Raw genomic sequence first — 16,075 nt, 5'->3', positions numbered from 1 at the left:
CAAGGATTTGAAAACAATGCTGCAGTAAGACTAAAATACCTGTGCTGTCCTTAATACCTTGTTGGATACAGCGACAGACAAGGCAGAAGCCTTTAGGTGTATCATTGCATGGCATGGAACGCACTGAGCACCCTGTGGGCCCAAGGCACCGATCGTGTGATTGCTTCACCCAAACTTGATCTTAGTCTTTCTGGCCAGGATCTTCTTGAATGTATAGTGACATTGGGTGTCTCCGTGCTGATGCCCCAATTCCAGCATTTTCCTGGAGCTTTTTGTGATAGGAGGGAAAGGTGGAAATAAAGCTCATTCTTCTCTGCAAATTGTACCCCAGTGACAATTGGGGACCCCAAATTATCAGCCACTACTAAAAATACTGGCCCTGAGAGCTCAGTGCAGTAAACGAGATCATTTATTCACAGTGGTACAGATTTTTTTGAAATGTAAGACCAGTTGCAGATGTAATGACAATAGAGGAAATTAGCTCATGATGGGATTTTAGAAAGAGGCTGGTGGAAATATGTTCAGTAATGTTCAGTTATTAAACCATTAAAGATCCCACTGGAGACCAGCTAGTAGGATTTCTCATAATCTGAAGTGGCTTAAAGCAAAACACAGAACCCCTAAGGAGGGAAATGACAAAATGTTCCTTTGGAATAGTCACCTCATCTCCTTGCCCATCTCTGTGTGCTCTGCTCTGCGGCGTGCGTGACAGCACATACGTCTCTCTCACACATATGCACATGTACATACAGGCTCCCTCCCTCCTCCTGAGCAGCAGTGCCTCAGGAGTCCCACAGCCCCCGTGCCCTTACCCTCCAAAGCAGAGTTTCGTCGAGGAGGGATGGTAGAGGTGAAACCAGAGAAAACTGCAAACATCTGTGTTCGCTTGGGGCCCAATCTAAGCCCTACTGAAAATGCACATAATAACTTCCATGGGCTTCAGGAGCCTTTGGATCAGGCGCTGCGAGCGTCTGCTCCCATGGCTCTGTTTACCATTTTGGTGGGATTACACGGAAATGGGAGGGTATTATTTAGTTCTGAAAAATCAGGTCTTGGCTCAGGCCTGTTGAAGGCAAATCCTAGAGGTCGGGTCTGGATTCAGAGAAGCTGGAGAACGTTATTCTGCGAAGTTGATTGGGAAGAGCCTTCTGCCCGCAGGGAGAGCTGAGCCTGACAAACTGGCATGGGGCTGAGGGTAGCAGCCGAAGTGCTCTGAGCCCCGGTGATGAATAATTGACATCCAAAAGTGGAGGGGTAGTTGCTGGGGTCCTGGACCCTGCGCAGGGTGTGCATCAGGCACTTCTCCTGCAGCGTGGTCTGAACCACTGCTGGAGCCCACGCGTGATGCTGCCGCTGGTGGTCCTGCACGGAGAAGCCGTGGCACAACCAGGATGTCGTTAACGGTGTGAGTAATCAGGCAGTGCTTATCAAGAGGCACGACGCAACAGGCAAAGGTTCGCCAGTGACGATGATGGCCTTTAAAGCAATTAACCTGTCCTAACCTGGCTGCTGGTCGTGTTACTGTTTTCTCCCTGCTGCGCCGGTACACCGGAGCCCTATCTCAGGTGGTGGATACTGGCACCGTTCCCTTGAAATCAATAGAGGGGTGCTGGCTTCCACCGGTTGGAAATAGGGCTTCCTGCATTTCACGTCCCAGATCTTTCCTTCCTCAGTCAAAACATAACAGCCTTCCCTCCTGCGGCGGCCGCGTCTGAGCTTCATGTTGAGAAGCACTCCCGTCTCAGCTTAGGGTCTGATCGCAGCGGTGAAGAAGCAAACACAACAGATTTTCCCCCTCCTTCCCTGCTTCTAATAGCAACCAGGTGCTCCGACAACTTAACCTGTGTGCTGCCGTGAAATTGCCTGTCTAGTGCAAACACCCATGTGAGGCCCTGGGCCTCTAGGATTTACTTTATCTCAGGATTTGTAACCCAGTCTCATTTAGATCCTCCATTTATATCATCCACTTTAAAAATTCGTAATTTTTGTTGTTGTTGTTGTTTAAACATGAAAGTAGAAAATTATCTGTTAACATTTTTTTTTTTTTTCTTTTGAGAAAAACCAAGAAATATCTTTAAGGCCTTGGCCGCAAACTTTGTTTTTTATTAAATGTGCTACTGTGTTTTAAATTGGTACCAGGGCAAATACTTGGACGATTATATCAAAGTCTGCTGGAGTTAATCAGTTGCATATATATCTATACGTTTGCTACTTAAAAAACTTACAGTTCTTGCATGAAGGACAGAAAAGAGCGGTCTGTGTAAAAAACAAATGTTCAAAAACAAATGTGTTTAAGGTCCTAAAGAGGACCTGGGTTTCAGAGCAGAGGTGCTACAGTCAGGCAGGGAGCTGGTCTGAGCAGCAAATGCACACGTTTGCAACTCAGAGGAACAGACTGAGTGGCAGTGGTTTAAACCTGGAGTATTTTGCTGAAGTATCTAAAGTTACTTGAGATTTGCACCAGTGTAAGTGAAAGCAGAGCTGCACACTAATTGCCTGGTTTGATTTTGTGGTGATTATGAGAGGTGGTGGTGGTGACTTCAGTTTGTAGAAGTATTGCATGGAGCAAAGGATATTTTCCTTTTCCTAATAGATTGGGTCCCTCAACCTTTGACTTCAGTCTCAAATACGTGGGGTCTCATGGTGTTGCATAAGTGGGTAAGGTGGTTTTTTTAGAGATACCTTCCTCATACAGTCAGGAGCAAAATTTGAGTTTGGACATTGTCTTGATGCCACTGCTTTGAATGGTGAGACTGGGCTTCAGAGGGCAGAGACACCTTGATGGTACAAAACATACCCACCAAGTATTCACCTGAGATTATCCGTTCAGGTTGTTGGCTGCTCTGTCATTCTTCCTCGGAAATACCCAGTTCAGGTTTACCCTGGGCTTGGGAGCAGAAGTCCACCGTCCAGTCCCCACTCCCCCATCCAGCCTATGAGCATTCATTTAATACTTCAACTACCCTGTTTTGATTTGCTTGTAAACAAACAAATCATAAAAAAAGCTGGAGGGCACAGAGCAAACCCACCGCCCCTGTTGGGTAGAGACAAAAGCCTCTCCGAGGCCGCTTCCTCGGCATTTATGTCTTCTGAGTCAGCTTGGTGTCTGAGAGAGAGGCAGGAGACTTGTTTTGAGGCCTTTGCACCTGCCATGTTGCTGGGCTTATCCAAACAGCGAGAGATCGGACCGCAGCTGAAAAAACAGCCCGTCGCAAGAGCTCAGGATTTTTGACGTCCTTCTTTTGTTTACAGCATCCCACCCCTCCTTTCTCCCAACTGCAGAGCCGGGCAGGAATTCTCTTCATTATCTTCTGCCGTGCTTCTCATGCCATTTTTATTAAAAGAAGGAAAGGCAAGGCGAGGGGGAGCGTGTGCGAGAGAGGAGATGAAAGAAGAAAACAATCATATTTGTACAGTCAATGGCAATGCCAGGAAAAGAACGGGAGTTGGGGAGCAAATCTGTTCGGGTTGTCCTAAAGCGAACTCATCCCCTGGGTTACTCTTTATCGATTACTTTTGGAGCACCTTAGGATGGGGGAGCCTGCAGACGCCCCGGTGGCATTGCCGAGAGGTAAAACCCAGCACAGTTTAATGACCACTCTCTAAGCAGCAGTGAAGAGAGCGGCGTTAGCTCCTCTGATCTAGAAACATTGAGCCCAGTTCAGTGCCCAGGACTGGGAGGCTCTAAACATGTCTGAGCGGCGCAGTGCTTCTTCACTTAGTTAGTGTATACTTGGGGTATTTCAGGACCTCTGTAAATGACGTTGGGTGTTTTGGTGGCTGCGAGCAGCCTGTGGGGAACAGACTGGACAGCTCCAGGCTGCAGAGGACGGGACAGGAGGTGGCATAGACCTTCCGCTCTTCTGTGTGTGGTTGTATTCAGTCCACCTTGAGCAGCTGATCCAAAGCATTGCAACAAGTGAAGATGTTCGGTCGCTGCTATTTGCTACCGGCAGATTTCCTGTTTTGCTCGGCAAGGTTTCCTTGCTAGGGAAGAAGAGCAAAGGCAATGGTGTTAGAGGGAAACGGGGATGTTGTTGGCAGACCAGGGCTCGTTCTGGGCTGCGGAGAGCTGTCCAGGAAACGTTGTTTTTTGGCGCAAGAGTTTGGTGGCTATTTAAGGTCAAAGAAAGATGGGTCCTTTGTGAGGACAGTTGAGGTGCAGAATTTGCCTGTTCCAGATGACACTGCCTCTGACAGCCATAATTTAGTTGGGGATGCCTAAGACCTTGTCATCTTGTCCTTAAATAACAGGAACACTGTCTGCTTTCATTGCTTTCTGGCCATTTATGTTTTCATAGGGCAGAAGCTGGGATCAGCCTCACGGATATTTTCAGTTTTGTTGGAGACAAGTCTTTGCTGTATAAAAAACCTCTCTGCTGTTATTTGTAGTAGGAAAAACATATATGCCATTGTAGTAGAGAGAGAGGCGTGGGATGTTTGCTTTCCCTCGATGCTTTCACTGCATCTCGAGTGCCGCACTGTGTCCTCAGATGCTGAAGCCCTACAGTGGGCACAGAGCAGATGGGGTTGGGGCAGTGTCAGCCCTGGCAGATCCGCTGGCGCTCAAGGGCATGCGTGTTGCTGCTGTAAATTCAATGAGCCTTTAAACTCACCTTCATCCGAGTAGAAAACTACTTCCCAGAGGTGCAATTTTTCCTGTAAGTTTTACAGGAACACCCAAACTGAAAGCAGAGGTCCCTGCAAGATTAACTCAACTGCCCAGCCTCCCCAGTAAAAACAGGAAAAGAATTAGAGGGTTTTATATTTCTGACCCTGGATCCGTCACTCGCCACAGCAGACAGGAAAGTTGCCCTCGTGGTATTTCACACGGCACATCCTAATTCCCCCTCTAAGCAGAGGGCTTGAGTCATTGCTTTTTAATAAGACTGCCTCCCCACGGGCGGAAGCTGCAGCGATCAATGCGGCTTACTCAGTTCTCGAAAAGGTCATTAAAAGACCATAGATATAAATTTAAAAGAGTGTTTGTTCACATCCTTAATGTTTAAGATGTTCTTCTGTCTCACTTCCTTAAGTAGCATCGTACGAAGCCGGCGTTCGTCGGACCTGCCTGACAGCAGAGTGGAAAGAGCATGTTATCGCTGTTAGTGTGCCACCAGCTCCGAGGGAAGGCAGGAGAGAAAATAAACGGTCCAAAATCACACTTCTATCACCACTTGGAGCAGAGCTTGCCTTGCTGACATCTCCAGATACAGTCTGTAATATCGACCTTGGTGCCCCATAACTATGTAGGAGAAGATAAATTCTTTTTTTTGCTTTTTTTCCCTTCGTTACTGCATTCCTTCCTCCTTCCCTCACTATGGTACTGGATTACTGCCCTAAGTATTGCACATATCATCTCTTTAGCAGCTATATTTTTCCAAAATGTGGGTACTGTGAAGGAATGCTAAAGCTCTCAGTTGCTGCCGATATGATATATTTAACAGTTCAGGAGGATAGAAGTATCTCAAGTTCCAGTTGTTGAGACTTGTGAAACGCCACATCCAGGCAGTCAGCTGCAATCAGGTTTTTGCCACTATTTGCATCAGGCCAGGGTGAGCTGAAAGCGTGACAGCTTGAGTTTTGAGTTTCTAAGGTGGCTTTCTGGTGCTCCAGTCGAGGCATTGCGTGATGCTGGAGGGCACCTCTGGCGCACACGCTCTCATTTCTGATCTCCTCTGGGCATGGCTGGTTTGTGGATGCTGCCCCTGGGTGTGACAGCCTGGGGCTTCTCTGCTGTCCCCAGCGTGGGGAAGGTTGTGAGGCTCCAGGTTGCTCTCGACTGGGCTGTCCGAAAGGGGAGCCGGGATGAGGATGGGGAGGATTGACCCCGCGGCTGCAGTGTGGGACTGGAGAGCTGGCTCCCAGTCCTGACGTTGCTTTACAGGGACCATATGTCTCTAGGCATTTGTCTTCCCTTTCTCTGTATTTTAACCTAAGACAAGGATATTACGTTCATAGCTCATGGGGTATTGTGAACATAAATAACTTAACAGCTGGTTTGTACCCAAGCTGTGTAGAAGTAAGGGACGCCAGGCTGTGCAAATACCTAAATGTATGTGTAAGAAGTCAGGTATTTTGCTCACCTTCTATTTTAGAGGAGAAATGGCCTTTTTTTTCCTGTCACTAAACTATAAGGATCATGTGCCTGTTAGGACGTATCGCTTCTCCAAGAGCTTTCCATTTTTGGGGAGCAGGCTGCAGCTGGAAATCTCCCCTCGCCAGCATGTAGCAGGTGACAGGATTAGACCAAAGCCCACCGCCACAAAGCCAGCAGTCACTCTTCTCCGATGTCCACAGGATCCTTCCCCGCACGCAGGTTTGCATTCACAATCCATACAGTTAAATACACCAGAGTTCTCCCCACCTAATAACTTTCATTTCCAGTTTTCTGTCTTATTCACCCACATACACATTCTTCTCCATTCACCTAATAATTCATAAATACCATATTCTCTCCTGTGCTTAATTTAGTACTATGTCTTCTTCCATTATGTTCTGCCAACTTCCCGCCCTATACATAAACAAATGTGAATTTCTCCTGTTTTCCGTTTGCTTACATGTACACACAAGCATACACAAACACTCGCACATACTAACACACTTTCTGCTGTTAGCCGAATGCCTGCCCATCACCTATGGGTATTGGCGGAAATCACGGAAAAAATCAGAATCTGAAAACTACTATTTTGCACTCGCTTGTGTGATCTCGGCACATCAGCAAGCAGCATGGATTTATTTATTTTGTAGCTGTTGTAGCTGCCTGAACTGTTCATTTGTTAACAGTCTTTTCTAAGAATTGAACCTTTTTTGTGGTTAGCAGATCCCCAGTGACAAAATCCACATTTCTGCAAGTATACTTGTTAATCTTAAATATTTTACGAATGGTTTTGAAGAAAGAACTTGAGAAATAACTGCTCTTTAATAATCAAGGCTTGTCTCTGCTTTGATTTCATCAGTATATATCAGAAACTTCCTGTCTTAATAAGTGGATCTATCCAGGAGTAAAATCTAGAGGAAACCCTCAGTATTATACATCAGTGTGTATTTGGCCACTTAAGTTATTTCCTATAATTTTTTTTTTCAAAACAGTTTTTTTAAATAGGTCCCAAGGGCAGAAATTTGAAATTTTTCACTTTGATTGAATAAACACTCATACCAATAGCTGGGTAGATGTCTTCCCAATCTGCAGGTGAATTAAGATAGTGTTTGTGCTACCTGAATGCTCAAGGAGCTACAGACTGTTGCCGACAGGAATCAGGTGAAGAAGCAATGAGAAAGCCAGCTGTGCTGTGTTTTCGTTCCACTGAGTTTCACTCCCCATTTCAAGTGTGGTAACAAAGAATCAAATCCCAGTGCTGTTCGCGTGCAATTCTTTCAGTGACAGTTATTTTGCAGGCACAGTGTCCGTGAGAAACAGCTTTGTTGTAAAATATAATGTGTGATATTGGCGTTTAAGTCGTACTTGTTAATTTAATGAATGTTGTAAGGAGATACTTATTTCACGAACTTGAAGATTTCAGTAACTACAGTCCATTGATATCTACTTCAAAGGCTTTGTTGCTCTGTATAGTAGATACATCTCTTCGTAGCACACAGTTCATTAATACATGCTTTTTGACCAAGTTCCTTGGTGACAAAAAGACACGTATATTACTGTCAGTAATTGGGGCAATAGGAGCGTAGTAAGTAGAGGACTGGCGTGGGTTAGGAAGGAGCTGGGTTGCGTTATGGGCTCTGCAATTAGTCTGATTGATGACTTCGAGCAAATCATTTTGCCTTCGCCACTCTGTGGCTTTACAAATCGGCACAACGAGGATAATGGTAATGAGTTTCTTTGTGGAATGTTTTGAGTTCTGATAATGTAAAATACATTGTAAAAGAGCTAAACATTTATATTAGGCTTATATTATTTCTGTATTGCATATTAGAAAATTATTCCTCATTTACAGATGCACAGGATTTAGGTAATTATGGCTTTGCATAAATATGTAACAGTTTGCTAATTCTTTCTGTGAATATTTTGATGCTAATACCATGATCCAGTGCTGTGGTGTGGATCCTATTTTTTGCGCTCTCCTGGAGAGGAAGAAACCTTCTTTTTAACTCTACTGTTTTAATACCCATATGCCAAGTGGATAACTTATTTATCTATCACTGAAACTTCCCCAGTCCAATTCTGTCTTAAATCAATAGGCAAATTCCCACTGGCTCCAGCTGCAGTTGCATTGAGCTCAGGGCTGTTCAGGAAGTAATCAGTGTTTATAGGGTATTGTAAGTTCCTTAAAAGAACTATGCCACAAACTTGCAGGTAACGCTGTCCTTGACGTGGAGAAACGGGAGCAGAAGTGTCCAAGGCTAAAGACAGTGAAGCACAGGGCTGGTTTCTCAAATGCTGCAGTACACCGACTGTCGGTAATGCTGTTACCGTTTCCCACTGCACGTGGGGAGGATTGATACGCTGCCATGGTGTCAGTGCAATGCCATCTCTACAGTGGGTATAGATGTAAGCAGCAACACACCAAACTACATGATTTTTATCAGCAAATAGTTTAGCTGTCAGATAGTCAAGAGTTGCACCTATTTCAGCGCTGTGCGTAAATCAAGCATGGACGTAGGTAGCGCTGATTGTGCTTGCAAGAAAAAGACACCCAACCAAAAATTAATCCCATCAAAACAACGTAGGAATATTCTGAGGGCCTGATTGAACTAAAACTTGCTTTTTTGGCAGCCAACCCCCATTTCAGTACCTCCCTCTCTGCCCTTTGCTACTGCCTTTGTTGTACTGTTCAGTTAGTATTTCCTTTTGTCTTGCAGGGAACTGAGCGATAGGACCACGTACACATACCAGGTCGTCATTGTTTCCGGGACGGAGGAGAGCGAGCCTTCCCCCGCGCTTGTGTATATCTCTGGAAGTGGATACTGTGGAGACGGGATTATCCAAATGTAAGTCTGGAGCGAGCAAACAGATAAATCTGGGCACATCCACTCAGCCAGAATCTGAGACTAGAAAGGAATTGGTGACCTCTGATGTCTCTTTAGTTTAGGCCGGCTCTCATCTGTAGATAATGACTCATGTGCTTGATGATTACCAGGATGATGACATTTAATTGGAACTTAGGCCCTGCTATCCTGGCACCAGTAGATACAGACAGAGATACCGATAATGGAGTCCAGACAGCAGGATCGATATGAAAGTACGCTATATGCTGTTTATGCTGTTTGTTCGTGTATCTGTATCTTATACATGTATATGACATTTCCTATATGGAGCTGAAGTAAGTGCTGGAAAAATTCACACAGCTTTTGATGCTGTCCTTACACATGAAGTCCCATGTGTCTGGCAGCTGGTGGACAGGGTAAAACCCCTGCCACATGTTGGGCCAAGTTCCTGGTGCAACCTCTTGTTTGACCGACCACCGGAGCTGGGATGCATTTGGAGGTGATAGATTTGGCCTCTGAGGGAGAGTGCTGGGAATTGCATGTTCTCAATCAGCTCCTCCCTCTCACCGGCTGCCAATCCTCAGACCACTGAAAATGTAAAACGATCATTCACAACTACGTTAGGGTTTATTCTTTTACTATGTTGGCCCTTAAGGCCACCTGCTTCAAAGCTTCCTGGCTCTAGGTAATTTAATTATTTAAACTATGGAAGTAACAACAAGCAAGTGCTTAATCCAACCAGTATTATTTGCTTGAAATAATGCTGATCAGCAATCACATAGTACAACTCTGTCAGATGATATACCTGGCAGCAAGTATTTGCAGGATGAGGCCCAACAGGCAGGGAAATCAAAGAGAACAATCAAACGACGAGTGAATCCAGGGCAGTCTTGGAGAGAGAGGTGGAGAAAGACAGATTAATTTTGCTTTCCATAACTTTTCTCCTACTGTTATGTTTGCACATTCCTCAAACATCACTTGTGGCTTTGCAGCAGGCGTCGAACAATAGCTGAGCTGCCTCAGGAGTGAGCAGGAACCAGACTCTGTCACAGCTTGGTTGGTTGTGGCCCCACTTGCAGCTGCGGCAGCCCCTTTCTCATTTGGTTCGCGCTCTTTTCCCCGCACGCTGCTGCAACCGTGCGGGCTGGCGCAAGGCAGGACCCCATCCCCGACACCACCTGCTCCCTGTCGACTGCTCTCCTCCGAGCGCGGGCACCTGGAATAGCCCAGCACCAGGCTTTATGCCTTGTTATTCCCATGCTGGGGTCACAGTCTGGCCCTTCCAGATTTAATACAAAGAGTTTCAGAGATTCCTGTTCTCTTTTTCCCCACCTGCTGAGTTGCAGCCACACCAGCTATGAAGGAAGTTGCTCATATCCTCATCAGAGAACAGCAAGTGGTATCCACATGTGCAGGAGGGAAGTGGCCAGGCAAGCTTGTGAACCAGGAATGATGAAAGTCAGGGCTGGAGGAGAAAGGGAGAAGTATTTTAAGGGTCGGCACACAAAGCCGCTGTACTAGATTTCAGGGCTTTGGGGTTCTGCGCAGCGGTTGCAGCAATTGTTGGGATGATGCCATTTGCCATCTGAATCCTTTTTGCATGTGTGTGCCCTGCCTACAGAGACTTGGGGGAAGAATGCGATGATATGAATAAGATCAACGGTGATGGCTGCTCCCTATTCTGCCTGCAGGAGTTATCCTTTAATTGCATCGGTAAGTCTGGCTCAGAGCCCTTCCGCTCACAGTGGGCAACAACTCTACGCAGAGTGCAAGGAAAAAATCAACAGTATTTTCAGCATTTCTAGCTGAAGAGTTGTCATGGAAGAGAGAAAAAAAGGTGGAATTTGTAGGTTTGAAAGGTGAACATATCTTCCCAGCTTCTGGTCATTTTGATGGGAAATTGGTTCTACTGGCTTTGAAACAGCCTAGGACTTAAGGCTAAGTCAGCCATTGTGGGACTGATCCAAAGCCCATTGAAGTCAGTGGGTGGTTTTCCACTGGCTTCAATAGGCTTTAGATCTGGCTACGTGAGAAGACACGAACTGATTTTTTCTGGTAAACAGGAGGAGGAGTGAAAGGGGAAGGGACTGAGACCAGAAGCAAGTCCAGCTGAGGTCACACCTCCTTTGAGTTGCAAATCAATATCGGAGGATCAAAGGTCTAGCTAATCCCCTTTTTCAGAGGTGAAAACTACTTAATCAGATTTCATTTGCAAGCCTGGTTTGCTCTGATTAGCAAAACCTGTAAGCACAATGGCCGGAAGATGCTCGAGTTATCAGGGATAGCAGGGTTGCAGTTGTGAGCTTTACATATTTATTAAACTCTCTAGGAATGCTGGGGGCAGAGAAGGGAAGTGGAGACCAATTTACGCTGCACCTTCTGTGGGGTAGCCCTGTGCTACGGGATTGCATTTCCAAACAGGGCTCAGCAGATCTGGGGAAGGATGAAACACACAGAGCTTCTAAAACCAAAGTTAATGTTTATAAAGGGTCAGCTTTTTCTCAAGAGATTTTATGAGATTCCTTATCTGGACTGACCAAGCAAATAGTCTGACCCATCTAGTGATCCCATGCCTTCAGCTCAGGGCATCAGTCCTAAGCAGATAATGTAATGTTGGCAAGACTGAAATTTGCTCTTTTTGGCAAACGGATGATTGTCTCTTGTGCCTGGAGCAACATATAAAGGACCTCACAGGCACCATGTTTCCCATGGATGGTAAGCTGGGGACTGCTTGTCTCATTGTAATGGCTACGTTTTTACTTCAGCATCCCACGCTGTGGGACTTGAGGCCTGATTTGGTGATGTACTTATTTACATGTTTGCATATGTAAATTACTCTATTGAAATCTGAGAGTGTTTATGGTTGAGGCTAATTGTGGCTATTGCGGTCTTGAAGTTACGTTTGTGTTTCAAGTGATTTGCTGCATTAGAGCCTCAAGCACTGAAAGATATTAGTCAATATTTTGAAAGTGAGATAAACACTTAAGCAAATGTTTTGGGTTCTCCAAAAGTCAGGCATAATGTGAAGCTGGTTCCAGCAAGGGTTTGGGTTGGAGCTGTGTGATTGCATCTGTATCACCCTGCTCAGCAGCAGGTCTGAGCTCCTTGGTCCAGGTCTGTACTTAGACCACTTCCGAGCATTACGTTAGGACATGACCCAGGTCGTCCCCTGTGTACACTGGTTCTCAAGGAAACTGGTTTGTGTGGGCTGGGCAGCAGCGGCATCGTGCTCCAGATAAGTCCATGGACGGGAGTAAAAGCGGGGTGTCCCAAGCCTTGGACCGCACAGCGGTGTCCTGAGGTGAGTGCAGAAGCCTGCTTTATGCCCGTGTACATGTTCATCTCCAGTATCAGCAACAGGGCTGGTTAAGAGTGTGGAAAAAACCTGTCTGACAGCAATATGGTTAGAAAATGAAGCAACTAAAACATACACACAGATTTTTCTACGCCATTACAGAGGAAGTGCTTTTTCAGATTTGCTTGTGTTGAAAAGGGAAGGGGAATTCCAGCGGTAAAAAGTTGTTTGTTTGTCATGGGCTTTGGAAGTTCAGGGTTTTGCACAGGTCCTGGATTACAAAAGCGAATGAAATCAAATTCAGTTGTTTGTGAAATACTGAATATGGGGATTCACTTAAGTGAATCAAATTAGCTGAATCAACAGAAAGGTACACGGACCCAGACCTTACAAATGTTTTGCCGCATGACTTTACAATTGTGGTGGTGCGATTGTTGTGGTGGTGATGGCCTCAGTGTGCATGCAGGGTCTGCGAGGGTAGATCAGCTGCTGTTGTTCTGGCGCAAACAGTGCCTTCATCAAGTCCCTAGGAAAGGTTCAGGGAAGGTAATACCTGTGAAACAAGCCCTATTGGCTTTTATGGGTGCTGGACCACCAAGAATTAGGACGTTAAGAGCTAGAGAGAAACTGCTGGCTAATCTTTCAAATGAGCAGTGCTGATTTGTATTTTGTTTTAACATATCAAGCATTAAAATCTCACATAAACATAAAGATACTGGGGAAGCAAGTGGCTGTATGTATTACATAATAAATAATAATTAAAAAGAACAGAAATTCAGTGTTCTCCATAATCTAACAGTATCAGACCGGATCCTCTGCCTTCAGCCAAACAAAAGTCTTCTTTGAGACTGGTGGAGTGTTTTCTTGGAAAATACAGAATGCTTGGGTCCCTTTTTGAGGAGCACAGGAAAATAAGTGTAATTTATTTCCATGTTTACAAGGCTAACACATGTTATAATCCTGTAGGACAACAAGTAATTATTTCAGACAATGTTATTTTTGCAGTGATGTTCTCGTTGTATTATGTAGCTTTTTAGAGCCCCGGGAATCACTCCTCTTCACCAAAGAATTCAGTGAGCCTCAAACACATGTTCAGAGGCTTTGCTGAATTGGGGGCCTCAGGGTTTGATCTTGCAAATGCTTCCTTCCAGGCATGTTTCTGAACTACCACAAGGCATTCTTTAGACTTCAGCAAATCTAACCACAACAGTGAATGCAATGCTTGTCACAAATTGTCTGCAGGATTGGGTCCCACATGGCTGAAAATAATCACTAAACGTTTTGTTTGCAAAGGCAGAGCTGAAGGAGCATCATCAGGGGGGTTCCATAGCAGGAGATTTAATAGCAAAGCCCAAGCAGGCTTCTTCTTTCCAAAGCAGAGACCTCGCAAGTCACCTCACTTGGTAGAAGAGAAATACAACAGAGCCCACAAACACCATCAAGCTTCAGATTTAGAGCTGTGAATCACAGAATAATTTAGGTTCGAAGGAGTCTCTGGAGGTCTCTGGTCCAAGGAGGGCCAACGTTAAAGTTAGATCCAACTTCAAATCTGAAGCATGTTGCTCAGGGTCACGTGCAGCTGCGTTCGGGATGTCTCCAAGGATGGAGGCAGCCTCTTTGCAGGTGTCCCTCTGCCTCTCTTGCTCCCTTTGCCTTTTAGGATCATGCGGTTTATGGGGTTTTTTAATGGGTCCAACTTTCCTTTGAATAAATGGCACAAGGCTCTCAAGACACTTTGCACTAGTGCCTATAATAAAATTAGACTTCTTTTTTTTTTTTTTCCTCGGTTTTGTTTTCCCTCCTCCTTTCCTCTCTAATCAGATAACAGTGGATCAATCTGCTCTGCCACGGGAGGAGGGGCGCGGGGGAAGGCAGGAGGGAGGCAGGGAGGAAAACTGTGTGGTCTTACTGTCAGGCTGTCCTGGCCTTCTCTGAACACAAAGCCGAGTAACAGAAAACAGATAAGATTAATAGCGTTTTCTTCCTGCAACATGCTGAAGAGGGACAGTGAGATTAATTAATTAATTAATGAAAGCATCTGGCAGTGCTCCTTTTTTAAGTTCTGTGGTACACTCACCCTTCCCCATCCTGAAATTTATCATCTCTACTTTTTTTTCCCCTTCACATAGCGGATTTTGCATATTTTATCTCCTCCGCACAGAATTTGCTCCCATGAGGGAAGTTTCACTTTGCCTTTTGATTTGTAGGAGACAAGCGAATCAAAGTCGTGTCCGCTGTGACTGATGCACCCCTCTCCTACCTCTTGGCTGCTTTTCTTCCACCTTGCTCTTGATTACTCGTGGGATAACTGATTTTTGCGATTACTGCGGATCTCAGCCAAGTTCAAGCCGACGTGTCCTGTGTAAAACAGGCCCCAGTCTTAAGAGTTATGATTTGCAGTTGTGGGAACCCAGAGCTTTTTAGCACTTGATCCATTCCCACCGGACCGTTGAGAAACGGGTGTCTAACAAGCAGCTGAGCACCTTGTCCTTGGTGTGCACTCTCCCACACACCACCGTTGTACACACGGATCTAGATATATGTGCGGACATTGAAAAAGAGCGCTGCTTTCATTTGCATTCCTTTTGTTGAGTGTGATGTGCATTATGCATTGATTTAGCTCGCCAGTGCTGAAGAAAGAGAAGGATATAATAAAAAAGATGCAGAGATCAATAAAAAAGAAGGGAGGGGGAGAGAAAGTAATATGAAAAGAGATGAGTAGAGACTGATAGACACATTGAAACACAGCTGGGAAGTAGCTTCAGAACTTCTATCTACCCTTAAGTTTGCCTGGTAATTTATGGGGTTTTCAGTCGCATCTTATTGGTGGTGTTATTGCTACACTTTATCTCCTTTGCTTATAAGGGACTCTTCGCTAAAGCCTTTTTACAGCACAACACAGCAGTGCTGCCGCTAACTTCCACATGTGAGTGGTCCCACTGAAGAAAGTGAATGTTTCAGGTTAGATACACCTCTCCGTGGTTTGTTCCATCAGGGCCTCAGGGACGTAAAATGCAAAGAAAAGGCACAGAGCAGAGGAAAAGAGAAAATAAATACATCTAGCTCTTGAATTTACCACCAATTTCTGGCATGCTTGAAGCATTAGTCGCCAGTGATTGTTCAGGGAGAAGTGTGATTTTAATTTGACAATGATCCTTAAACACCTTTTCTTTTGCTCCTGCTTGGCCTCAGATGTTTTTTTGCTACCTTACAAATCTGGATCTGTCCTTCTCCTCCTCAGAGGCCTCTCCCTCCAGCTGTGAGCCTTACCTTTGTGGGAGCTCTATCCTTTACCTCTTCCATTATCCATAAATTAAGCATAGCACTTTCCCCTAATCTTATTGTTTGGCGGGCTGCATGGCATTCAGGGAAATGATTAATATTCATGAGCTTGCTATCTCTGTTTGGTGCATAATCCTCTAGGGAAATTGCAGTGTTAAATGAGTGACACAAACCTAATTTTATATGTCTTTTCTTTCCTTTCTTTCGTTTTGCTTTTTTTTTTCCTTTCTGACAGAGAAGTAATGTGCTTAAAATAAATTGATGGATGACCATCCATATTCATTGTGGGCATGCTTTGAGAGTGCGCCCAGCTCCCATCCTCTCCCCCTCCCTTCCTCATACCCCTGCACAGGAACACGGCTTTGATTGCCGAAACCGCGGCCCCACACAGCAGCTAATGGCGATTTTGCCGCCTTTCACGAACATTAAATAAGCCTTGGCTGACCCTGCCGAGGGCTTTCAGTAGAACAACAGCATGGGAGAAACCAAGCCACCTTGCAAGAGAAACTCGGCATCTCACAGGGCACCAATAAGACTAAAGCATTGACCAAGGAG

At 45.2% G+C, this 16,075-nt stretch overlaps 1 protein-coding gene across 1 annotated transcript in view; it reads left to right on the top strand.

Moving 5' to 3' along the window:
- The window catches only part of PAPPA (pregnancy-associated plasma protein A, pappalysin 1), a 177,796-nt gene that overhangs the window by 82,467 nt on the left and 79,254 nt on the right, over nt 1–16,075 (top strand). The window contains exons 8-9 of the mRNA XM_009586738.1: nt 8,818–8,946; nt 10,565–10,656. Of these exons, the coding sequence (XP_009585033.1) occupies nt 8,818–8,946; nt 10,565–10,656 (221 nt within the window). The remainder of the gene's footprint in view (nt 1–8,817; nt 8,947–10,564; nt 10,657–16,075) is intronic.

The sequence above is a fragment of the Fulmarus glacialis genome, unplaced genomic scaffold (genome assembly GCF_000690835.1).
Source record: "Fulmarus glacialis isolate BGI_N327 unplaced genomic scaffold, ASM69083v1 scaffold35341, whole genome shotgun sequence".
Classification (NCBI taxonomy): Eukaryota; Metazoa; Chordata; class Aves; order Procellariiformes; family Procellariidae; genus Fulmarus; species Fulmarus glacialis.
Note: the sequence above shows the minus strand (reverse complement) of the source record. Positions and strands in the feature narration are given on the sequence as shown.